This window comes from Archocentrus centrarchus, chromosome 10, assembly GCF_007364275.1.
Source record: "Archocentrus centrarchus isolate MPI-CPG fArcCen1 chromosome 10, fArcCen1, whole genome shotgun sequence".
NCBI classification, from domain to species: Eukaryota; Metazoa; Chordata; class Actinopteri; order Cichliformes; family Cichlidae; genus Archocentrus; species Archocentrus centrarchus.
Window position 1 is genome coordinate 5,068,751 of NC_044355.1, and position 12,455 is coordinate 5,081,205.

The 12,455-nt window shown below is 37.4% G+C and overlaps 1 protein-coding gene across 1 annotated transcript in view; it reads left to right on the forward strand.

Moving 5' to 3' along the window:
- Nucleotides 1-12,113, forward strand: part of LOC115787031 (platelet-derived growth factor C-like) — a 52,994-nt gene extending 40,881 nt beyond the window's left edge. The window contains exons 4-6 of the mRNA XM_030739596.1: nucleotides 7,943-8,150; nucleotides 8,343-8,563; nucleotides 9,695-12,113. Of these exons, the coding sequence (XP_030595456.1) occupies nucleotides 7,943-8,150; nucleotides 8,343-8,563; nucleotides 9,695-9,808 (543 nt within the window). The 3' untranslated portion in view covers nucleotides 9,809-12,113. The remainder of the gene's footprint in view (nucleotides 1-7,942; nucleotides 8,151-8,342; nucleotides 8,564-9,694) is intronic.
- Nucleotides 12,114-12,455: the final 342 nt, after the last annotated feature.

The following is a 12,455-nucleotide window of genomic DNA, read 5'->3' on the forward strand; positions in this document are numbered from 1 at the left end:
TCTCTCATTTTAACCCACATCCTGCAACAATGCTCATCATAATTTGCAGATTTTTTGTATGTCATCTCCTTAATATCATCCAATCTGACAATTCAATTTTAAGTAAGAGCCTTCAATTTGAAGAGCTTAATTATTAACATAAATACAAACAATTAGAGATAAAGAAAAATTGCAAGTATAGTGGAAGTGAGTACCTACATTTTCATCAATGCAAGCTCTGGCTTTTCTAAATCCATTCGGCTCAGCAACAAGCAAACATGTCCACATAAAAGTGAAGAAAAATATTAACAAATAACTAATAACACTTATGGTCCTTTATCTGGGTGGTAGCTTAAAATCATCTTTTAAAAATTAAAAAAAAAAAAAAAGAAAAGAAAAAAAGTTTACTAATGACTATGACACTGTGCTTGTATGCCACAGTCAAAATATGTCTAAAAAGAATCATACAGTACATTCAGCAGAATATAACACTTTAATGGGAAGTTAATCAATTTCAATAGCTTTTCTTTCTTTTATTTTTTTTAATATGTTTCACCTCTTCTTTTGAATATTTTGCATTCAGAAACATTTATCAACTTTAATTTTAGGTTCCATTACCTATTTTAAACTAGTTATTTCCTTCCTCGAAACTTTATCAAATAAATTGTTGCAATCAGAAAACAAATCTCCAAAAGCCTTTTTCTAGCTTTTGCAATACAGCCCCCAAGAGAGCTGCATTTACAATTACCATAGATTTTCTGGGATCCAGTCTATGAATTTCATTCCAAAACTGCTGGGGATTGTGTATTTGTAGTCAGTGGGATGTGTTTTACCCTGAATAATCTGTTGTCAGATTTAATTTCCTTTGTTTATCTTCCATTTTTTAGCCGTTCCTCGGGTTTTTGTTCTTTTTCTCTGCGTGTCTGATCGTCCTGTGAAATCAACAGATCTCAATTCCAGTAGTTTAGAAGACGTTCTAAAACATTTATGGCATAACACATTTTTGCAAAAGATGAAGCTACAGAGTTTCTCATATCAAGCACCTAATCCCCTTTGCTATTTTATTTGCTCAGTGAAGTCTGTCAATATGGTGTAACCTTGGCTTCAGGACAAAAAAATACCACTGTGGTGCAGCTTTTCTGATGTATGGTCCCCTTCTATTTCTGCTGTTAACACATTTAGGGTCACAACATAAAACCTACAACAGTTATTTAAACCTTCTTTTAACCAAAATGTGATCTGCTGCTGTTTTTCCATTAACTGAAACTGGAAATTATCCTTCCAGATAGTAACATTTGAAGCACACAGCATTTGGCATCTATCAAAAACACCTACTAGTTAGTACAACAAAGTCAGGCAGACTGCACATCTGAGCCAAAAAAGAATGGTTTGTATCATTATCACAAAAACTTAACTTACTATGAGGCACTTAAGTCTGCTCGTTTCAAAGGTCCTCCTTGATTACCCCTGACCCTGTACCTCTATTACAGTGTAACATCTCAGATGATAGAGATTTACCTCTCCAAAGGAATTTACCCTTCACTGGCTGGAAGGCCCAAAGTAATGGTAGACATACATGAAAACTGAATTTAAAGGTCTGGTGCTTTGATTCATCCAAATTAGTCTCCATGCTATCATTCTTGGAAAAAAAGCTGCCCAATTTTAAAATGTCCTGATTTTACATCACTTTATCTCCGTCCCAGCTTTCCTTTCCCCTCATTTTTTACTTAAGACTTGCTCAAGACCTTCCACTGTACTTTCAAGTGTAAAAGGAGTTGTGCACCTTGCTAACCAAAGCTCTCTCTACTTATTTTTCTCTCTGAGCTTGTTAACATCCATATCTATACATTGCTATTCGTGCAAGGGTTCAGTTTAGAATTGAAAAGTGAAGGATTTGTGGTTCATAGTTCAGAAAACCTGTCTAAATAAACCATTAAAAAAAAAAAAGCAGTTAAAAGCTAAAAATGCACTCACCACACTAAAAACCAGGCTGTCTTTCTCAAAGCCTGAATGTATGTGACATTTCGGAAAACATTTTAATTGGAAAAAAGAGCACCTCATGAAACAGAGGGTCTTTGAGAATTTTAAACTTAAATTTAATCCTTTAATAGCAGATCGACATTATTCTCTGGTGTTCAGTGCCTTCCCGCAAACTGTTTGATGAAACAAGAGACCCAAGTTTTTCTTTCATATTCCAACTCTAGAAGGTGCGGAAACCATGATGGGGAAAAGGAACTTTTGGCCTCTGCACGTTCAGTCTGCCTTCCCTTTGAACCTTCCTCTGACTGAGGAGGAGCACACAAGAACAGCAGCACTCTGTTTCCTCTGTGGTCAACCAGCAGCTACTGGAACCTCATGCCATGCAGGGGCCAGCACTTTAGTATATATTTAAACAAGCAATAATTCCTCCCCACCACTTCCATGGAATGAAAGGGGGAAAAAATAAGACCCAGCCTGTAATTCACAGGAAGAGATTTTAGAAAAAGCAAAAAAGGCTGAAAGAGGTTGTTAAAACACAGAAGAGAAGGAGCCTGTTAAATAGGCCATGAGGGGTGTTGAGTGGTGTGTGCTGTGGGTTACATGGACAAACAAAACATACATCACTGTCTCTGTGAGGTCTCCGTTCACAATTAAACTGCACTATTACTTTGCCACCAAAGATCACCCCACTAGCTTTGTTTATTTAAATGCACTGAAGAGAGTTTCTCTTACTCTCCTATCCAGACTCACTCATGTTCATCTGGATAGCAGAGCAAGCTAAACTAATCATCTACAGTTGTGTATTTGTGGACAGGGACACCTGCATAGACGGTGATGGGGCAGGTGAAAAATGTAAGTCTGGTTAAAGAGAGTGGAAACGACACGCAAAGTCACGCAGGAGTTTCACCGTTGGTATGATGAAACTAAGGTCTGTTTTTACGCCAACCTCAATTGCAGTGTGTGGCGTATAGTGAAAGGAAGAAAAACACTTTTTTTTACACACAACAAACCAAGTTGCTTACTCAAAGTCCTCTTGTGCAAGGAAGTGGTTTTTGAATCCATGTGAAAGAGAAGATATTGTTTTTCAGAGCTATTTCAAAAAGCTATTTCGGAATTGTCATCTCAACATAGTTACTGTAGTTGAACCTGTCATTTTAGATACCAGAAATAAGGACATGTGGTCGTGCTTCACGAGAACAAAGAGACTCAGAAACAAGGAAATCACAGCTCAAGAACAAAGTCATTCTTTAGGGGAAGGGGGTTCAGAGGGTTTGGTAGTGATAAGAAGCACATTACAATCTACTGAATAAAGAATTCCAGCTTTCCTATTTTTTGAAACTCACTCAGCTCACTGTCCAAATGCTTGACAGTGGACTTGACAATAAGTAGAGCAAAAACCATTTTGGGATGCCGTCTCTGTGTGCTTCAACTTCCATAAGATTCAAAATTTCATGTGCTTCAGTTTGGTTTGAGGACAGAAGACTCCACAATGTCTGTACTTAATATGCAGAACTGCCGAGCGTGCCTTGGGCTGCTGGCTCAGCATGTTTTTATTTATTCATTAAATTTCATAAAAGATATAAATTGAAGATAACAGGAGTTACTGAGGTAGCCAAAACAAAATGATAGATGTCAGTCTGAAATAGAGATAATTATCTTATGTCTAAACTACCAAGTTTAAGTTGTGTTTAAAAACCCACTACACTAATAAAGGTTAAAAATGGCAATTTTAGCTAAGTGTTTAATAATTACATAATGTCACTGTAAAGTAGCTTATAGTTATTTTGATATTTTATATTTATTATTAGATGTAATCAACTTTTTTATTATTATTCTATTATTGAGAAATAATCATATTAATCATGTTAAACTTCAACTGGTATTGGTGTACACTTTCATACAAAGATACCTTCCATCCCTTTATTACAATGTTGCAACATGTTCTCTGTTTGCAGGAGATGATTTCATCCAAGAAATTATTTTCTCTGTGTTTTGTACTCTCAGGCTCTTAGACACAAAGCAAATTCATACACTAGCACTTTGACTGACCTGGGTACTGCATTGAGGTAGATCTTTCATCTCGATATATCAAGTCAATTCAATTTTATCTATACAGCCCTAATTCATATCAACTGTACCTCAAGGGGCTTTATATTGTAAAGAAAGCAGCCTACAGTATTAAAGAGAAAATCTCAACAGTCAGACTATCCCCTACACTTACTCATGCAAGTACGATATAGCAGCATTGTTGGTTTGTGTAACCATGCTTTGTTTCTGTCTTGTCTTTTTTTTTTCCTTATGAATTTATTTTTCCAGGTATTGTTTGTTCGTTTTTATATGCTATTTGCTGGGGTATCCCCTTTTCCTACTTTCTCCTTTTTCTCCTTGTTTTTCTTCTCTCTCAGCCTGTCAACCCTGTATATGTATATGTATAAATAACACACATAAATAAAATAATAGGACAACATTAACAAGAGAAGCCCATAGAGAATCTAGAGAGCTCATCTTGGAAGAGTAAATATGTCTAGCACAGCAGTGCATTCAGATCACAATTCTGGTTGCAATATCTGCCAGACATGACTTAAAAAAAAAAAAAGACTATCCCCTACAAGTAAGCATTTGGTAAGTAATTCCCTTTTAACAGAAAGAGACCTCTGGTAGAAGAAGGCTCAGGGAGGGGCAGCCATCTGCCATGACTAATTGGGGGGTGAGGGGAAAGAAAAGTCTAGATAGACAAGGACAAAACTATGAGAGAGAGAGAGAAGACGAAATTTAAAGACATGCAGTAGTGGCTTAAAAATGCACGAGGAGTGAAAAGGGTTGAGTGGAGGAGAATGCTCAGTGCATCATGAGAAGTCCCCAAGCAGCCTGTCTGCAGCAGCATAACTAAGGGATGATTCAGGCTCAGCCCAAACTATACGCTTTATTAAAAAAACAAAATAAGGTTTTAGAAAAAGGAAAGAATCAGCCGAAAGCCTTTGTTAAATGTCATTTCACCCACTTTGTTTTAGCCATTTCTGTTTTATATGTTATTTTACCGCAAAATTACAACTAATGAAGATCCTGTGAAGTGGCAGTGATTATGTTTTTATACAGACAATCAAAATTCTTACATCATAAATCTTAATTATGCATCAGCTGCACGTGCTAAAAAATGGCTTGAGGAGCTTCAGTTACTTTGGAACGTGCACATTTTTTTTCTATAGCTAATGATTTTATTTAACCCAGAAAAGACATTATAGAATGCATCAAATTTGTTTGTACACCAAGAGTTTATGTGTTACACCTGACACAGACACTGCTGTGAATTCAGTCACGGTGGTCCATGTAAGCACTTTGTTCCTGAGTTCTCTTAAATGAGCTCCGTCATCTGCTACTTATAGCTTTATTCATACCATCTTGATGTGTCTCTGGAGGATTGCTTGGCTTCTCTTTCTGATGCTGAGTTTGCAGAGAGCTGCTAATTGGGGGAGCGTTGCACCATCGACATTCACAAGCTGTTAATGGCTTCCATTCCATGCAGTTAGCCGCTGCCAAGGCTCAACTAATAAGAATCACAGATTCTGTCTGTTGTCTGGAAATACTGTATCACTCTTTCTTATGGTGCTATATGACCATTCCATTTCCCATAAATATTCCTGTCACATTTGTGACTGTTTATCTCAGTTGGTGCCAAATAAACCAAAGATATGCTCGGTGGTTATAAAAGAAACCTCATTAGTATGACTCAAATCTGTGGCGTGAACACAGCTGTGCGTCAGCTGTATTTTTCCAGCCTGTGGTGCAGCCATGTCAAACCACTGGCATCTCATTTTAAAGTCATTGCCAAAGGGGCTTGGATTTTGAACACATTTATGCTGCCAATAAATCTTATCAGTGCTGGTGTTCTACCTTTTCATTCATTGTGAAGATGTCAAAGCGCTTCCTGATCTTTTTTTTTTACAGTTTAATTGCCTCTAGCCCAGCTGACTGGAGTATATATCTATCTTAATCTTACTGCCTCCATATGCTGAGATGTAATGTACTTCAGTAGTCAACAGAAGTATATGATATCTACTGTGTAAACAATTTCTTTATTTTGGGGGGAAAACAGAAATAGCTGATGAGCCACATATCTTCACAAGGTTAGTGCCAAGAAGGAAAACCTTCACTCATCTCACTTATTCCCTTGTAATTCTCTCCTATAAGTCATTAAAAGGAAGATGCAGGTTTCTGGTGTCTTTTTTCTTCTTCTTTTCATATATTTCTGCCTCTCCAAAAGCTTTAAAACACAGCTGCCAGAAGCTGACGTGTTCAGTGTTTTCAAACTTTTTCTTTTTTTTTATGTTGCTGTTGTTGTAAGTGTCACAATGTTGCCTTCTACCTGTCAGTCACGTAAGATTAGAGAGACCAGCGAGCTGACATGTTGGACAAATGCACCATCACAAGACTGAAAGGTCTAACAGATTAGCCTCTTCTCTCACGGGAAACACAACGCACCAGGTATCAATCTTCTCCGTGACTGCTCACTGTAGCTCACTGGAGAGTCGAGAGCTTGAAACAAATAATACTGTTGCCGACAAAAGCTATACAGATAAATGCTGGTATACAAAGTGAGAAAAAGAGGTGACAGAGATGTGAGCTCATTTGACAGCTTAGGTTTCCAGCTTAGCGATCTTATCTTTCAGGTCAGCTGCTCTGGTATTCAATGTACCAGTTATTATTGGGGCTTGGTACCCAATCTTGGAGTGTGGGGATAATGATATCTCCCTAGCATTTGTGTTGTACCTCGTCAGTCTCTAGTTGCGATAGCATTCTTGCGAATGTTGGAACACTGAGCTACGAGTTGTTTCAAAGTCAGTCTGGATGTTGGATTTCGAAGAATCCATAGGTCCTACATCCTCTTCGTGCAACCCCTTTCACAGGGATTACATGTGTAGTAGCATTCCAACAGTTCTCAGCTCATGTTCATTTATGCCGTATCCTTGTTCCAGTAGACTACTTATCTTCAGTATTTCCTGGTTCCTCAACACCTGACCCAGTTTGTGACCTGCAATTTTCAGGGTTGTATGGCAGGTGTAGTCTTGAAATAGGCTCCAATGCTGGGTGAAGGGTGAGGACTAATGGTTGTAAATGTAATGGGTGTAAAAGGAGTTTTACCGTGTACCTTTTCAGTCTTAAACTACAACAGTTTTAGTTGTGTGTGATGTAGTTGTGATTTTGGGTCTTGTCTCTTCTTTCTTTTCATTTTTATTTGGACTGAAATGAACTTCAGTCTAGAAATCTCTTATTTACCTTTAGAGGAAGCTAACACCTTGGCGGCCCAGTGGACTATTTAATTAAAATATTATTGCTTCCAGAAGAGTATAATTGTGTCAAATTTAGGCAAATACCTTACAATTCAGTCCAGTGTGGAAATTCCTGTATGTGTCTGCGATCCTCAGGGGCTGCAGTTACTGTTAATTGAAACATCGTTTTTCAAACACAAAGCTTAAATTGGGCCCCGGTGACGTTGGGCTGTCACGATTTCTGTATAACTCAACTCAAGTCCAAACCACTGTATAATTAATGACCCATAATTCAATGTAAATCTTATATTTTATCATGATATAAAATGTGCAATAGCAGTCTACGGTAATTTTTTGCATTTTGTCACCAGTGACAAAGTTGTTCCTTCTCTATAATTATCCTGTTTTAATATTCATAGACTAGAGTACACTTCCAAGTTTTTAAATGTCACACAAAGTGGCTGAGATGTAAGTATCCTTGAGGCAGTTTGTGTAATGAGATAATTAGTTTTACCTTATTATGTGTCTCAAACTTGATATTATTGAGAAAGTTATGTATTTATTTCATGCTTGTTCAAAGATGTTTTCTCTTTTCAGAGTTGAAGCCAATGCAAGCTGGACTCTTTATATTAAAAATACATTTACTGTTGTACCTTGGTATGCAAATGACCCGTCTGTTCCATCCCTCTTCATTTGATTTGTTGGTTTTCCCACAGAGTGTATCAGAGCCCAAAGCCCCTGCAGTTCTCCCTCCATCCCTGCAGGACATCGAGGAGCTGTCAGAGGCTGTGGCAGAGCTGATCACTGTAGAGGAGGTCATGAAGTATCTGGAACCAGAAAGGTGGCAGATGGATATGGAGGAGTTGTACAAACCTACATGGCATGTGCTGGGGAAATCATTCATCCACACTAGGAAGGCCAGAGGTAGGAAATTATTAACATGTATGTTAGAATTCAATTTAGACAGGAAAGATAGAAAAGTAATATAAGCAACTCAGTACAAGCCAGCTACCATACTGTATAGTAATAAAAATGTTTAATATTAAAAGAATATCTGAGCATATAATAAATGAATGCAGGTGATGTGTTGAAATGAAAATATCTGATGTCTTTGAGGTGGAGCTGATCTCAATCTTCTGAGGGAAGAAGTTCAGCTGTACAGCTGCACTCCACGTAACTTCTCCGTATCCCTGCGTGAAGAGCTGAAAAGGACAGATGCCATTTTCTGGCCCGGCTGCCTCCTGGTGAAGCGCTGTGGTGGAAACTGCGCCTGCTGCTCCCACCGCTGCTATGACTGCCAGTGCACTCCTGCCAGAGTTACAAAGAAATATCATGAGGTAAATATCGACTTAATCATAATGTGATGGAAGCCATTTGATGTTCAGTTTGTTAGTAAGTTTTCATTTGACCACAAAATGACGTCAAAGACACCTGTGCACATATTTACAGTTAAACAAGGGTTTTAATTATGGAATACTTGTATATTACTGCAGTTTTACTCAGGTTAATTTAGAAACAATAAAAACATTTGACTTTGTCCTGTCAGTCAATCTCCACAATTTGTTAAAATGTACATAGAGTAATGTACCAGTGTACTCTGAAACAAAAGGGTAAATAAACATAAAAGAACATGAACACATAGATAATAATAACTTTTTAAAGTTATTTTGGAATCTTTCTAAATGCATCTTAAATTTCAGACTCATCAGTGGCTTCATTTTCAGTTCATTCCAAACCAAGTCAATGAGGTTTAAGTCTGGAAACTGGTCTTTCCTCATTTAAAACCTCCTGGCTACCTGTTTTGGATCCTCATCATGGTATCTTCCCCTGTTACTTTCCTTTTACTTTTCATTCTGATAAAAATATGGATTCTACTTTCTCTCTTACTAACATGTCAGGAGGTGAAATAGGTTGTTTGTGCAGACAAAAGGTTTACTGGTTAGTAAGACCAGCAAAAATTGGGGCAGTAGTAGGAATTGTTTGCATTAACTTCTGTTTTTAGAAGGCAGATTTCTCCAGTGTGCTACAAGCTTCTCTTTCATTTTCTTGGTACTCAGGCTGCTGCATGAAGCTATTTTTATAAACACTTGTCATTTCTTGGTTTGGGAATTTTCAGTTTTTGGTGATCTAATTTTCCCACAGTTTACCACTTGCATACCAAGTTATTATTTACAAGTCTCAAAGTGTTTGTGTTTCAATCAAAACTGGAAGATGCCAGTTTTCTAAAACCTTTGGTTTGTGTATATGAATCAAGCTAAGTTTTAAACATTTTTGTCAAATGACCAGCCAGAAAACAAATAACAGATTTAAACGCATGCTTTACCATTAAATACAAGATATCTTGCACACTGTGATTCCAAGGCTCTGTGCAAAACAACAGTTTAATTTCTAAATAACCAATCCACTAAGCATGTTTAAAATAAATAATTGCTGGCATCTGTCAACTTAAGCATCCTCTTTTCAAACAGGTTCTACTGCTGAAACATCGAAGTGGTGGAAGAGGCCTGCAGAAGTCCATGACTGATGTGGCCTTGGAGCACCATGAGGAGTGTGCCTGTGTGTGTAAAGATGATTCTGACTGACCTCAGACATGTGTAATAGCTGCCAACGGAAGCACACGGGATGTTAGAAATGAAGCTCTGCCGCTCTTCCTATCTCATCCACTACCACTGGAAGCTAACAAGATTCCCCTTTTATCCTGTTGTCCTTTTACTAATTGGATGAAGCAGAACAGACTGGAATCTAATAAATCTTCCGAATGGATTTGACTGCTGTGGAATACCAATAGAGTGCTCTGAGTGCATTTTAGAGAGGCCAAAAAAAAATAAAAAATCACTGGAGCAGATCTGGACCATTACCTATGAGCTCTGAAGACTATTTTCTTCCATTCTTCTGAGATAAGAACACTGAGGCATTTGTGCCTCTTCTTCCTGAGGTCTTTTTTAAAGTTCAGTCAGTGTGGGCTGATACTGTCATGAAAAATGGGAGCTTCTTTGTTCAAGTCCTTTTTTTATGTCTATAAGTGAGCTGGCTCCAGCCGCACTTACTCCCTTGGCTCCTCTATTATTACCATCAAGGCAAAAAAAAAAAAAAGGTGGTTTTTCAGAGCTGTTTTCTTTTCCTCCCCTCTTGTTTTACCACAGATTTAATCTGTGGCAATGTACAGCCACAGTATAGTTTGAAATGCATCACTAATGAGACTGCATTATGTGTAAATATTTTGTTTACGTTTCTTTTCTTTATCGGTGTGCATTTTCTGCCAAAGTTTTTAAGGATAAAAGTTGCACATGCAGAATCAGTTCGAAGTAGTTCTTTAAGTCTTAATTTGATCCATCTCAGCAAGATTAAATTAAACCTGCTTCCTTAAGAAATGCCTGCCATCAAACCATTTCAACATTTGAGGCTGTTCATAGTAAATATTTATTTGTTTAATGAAAGGGAATTTAGGTCCAAGATGCCTTGTTTACTACATATTTCACTGTACAGTAGTATTAGCCTCCATTTTGTTTCTAATTTTTATATTTTGATTTTTCTCATGGTTTCATTTTCTGTATGCCAGTATTATTTATCTCTACTTTTGCTACAACTATTTGTGCATTTTATATAGCAAAAATAAATTCTTCCATTTCTATCTGAATATGCACTACTTGGGATTGGAAATGTTGATCCGACCACTGAGATAAATACCAGAGTACCAAACCAAAGGCACACAATGCTCATGAAAATAAATGTTTAGCTTCTAAAATATTTCCAGTAAAACTGAACAGTATTGCCAAATAACGTGAATAGAGAGCTTCCTTATTTAAATAGAAAATTGTAGCATATTATATTATTGAAAGGATTTTTTTTTTGTTTTTAAGCACGGGGTTTGGATTTATTCTGACGTACAGTACACTGAGGTATTATCTACCGAGTACATAGAAAATGACCTGGTAGATAATAATGCCTAGGGCAAGCCATAATTTTTTTGTTAGACCAAAAAAAGGCCAATGAGACATTATATTTATTTACATGCTAATATTCCAGTCAGCAATCTGCTGGATTTATCCATCAAATGTAATATCTGGTGGGAAAAATACCCCGAGGCCGATTACACAACCATTTCTTGTTCAAAGTATATAACAGAATGTAAAGTGATGCATTTAAACCCTGAATTGATTAAATTCCAAGTGGATTTTAAATGACCAAGTGGAAGTCTAAATTACAAACTTAGAAACACTTAACCATGGTTTGCAATAGGATCTTGTGACTGTGTATGACTGACTAAACTCGCAGATTAGAATTACATGAACAGTAGAAAATGATAATAATGATTATGTATGCGTATACATTTTAATCCAAAACATTACCTGACGAGCAGTCAGCATTTGTCCCTAAAAGCATATGTTGTGGGGAAAAAGTGTGTTTTTCACTCCACGAGCTCTTTATCAGGCTCTGAGCAGCACTGTTCATTCTCCCCTTGGCCATCAGGTCACCCAGGAGGAGGTTTTCATTTGTCCATCTCACACTGCTGTCCTGGCCAATTACTCTGATCTAATGTGCGCCCTGGCAGGAATCTGCGGTGACGCCAGATGCTACTGCATAAACTTGCCGGCTCCCAGTGCGGCTTTTATAATATTAAACAGACTGTCTTCCTTTGTTGGTGGAGTGTTTCTTTGCAAAGGAAACCTCACTGCACTGGCATGAGATGTGACATTATATGGGCAGTTGGTCTGGCTCTTGTTGTGTTTGTGGATGTGTGAGTGTGGATGTGTACAATTGAATCCAGCCCTTCCATCCTTCACCCACGTGCCCTTCTGCTCTTAAGCACAATACGTCTGGCAATTAACCAATTTTAAAATAATTTTCTCTCTGAAGTAAAATAAACTCTTATTCTGCATTCAAATTTAGGATTTTTTTTTTTTTATGAAATACTCTGTCAGGTTAAAAAAATAAAAACCTTACTAAGAACCGTGCTGTAACTGCTGACATGTTGTAGTCTAGAGCTGATTCTACATCAGTGATTCACAGCAATAAAGGTAATAATGTATGATTCTGCAGAGGCTTTTGGACTTATTTTGACCAAAGGTTGAGGCACAAGGGCATTCTTTTTCTGCCTCCTTTATAAATGAATCAGTTTTTGCAATACAAGACACTCAGTTCAAATATTCTGCCCACAAAGACACATTTAACAAAATCCCTATAACCTCTGATAAACTGCAGCTTTGACCTTGCCTCTGCATGCCTCAG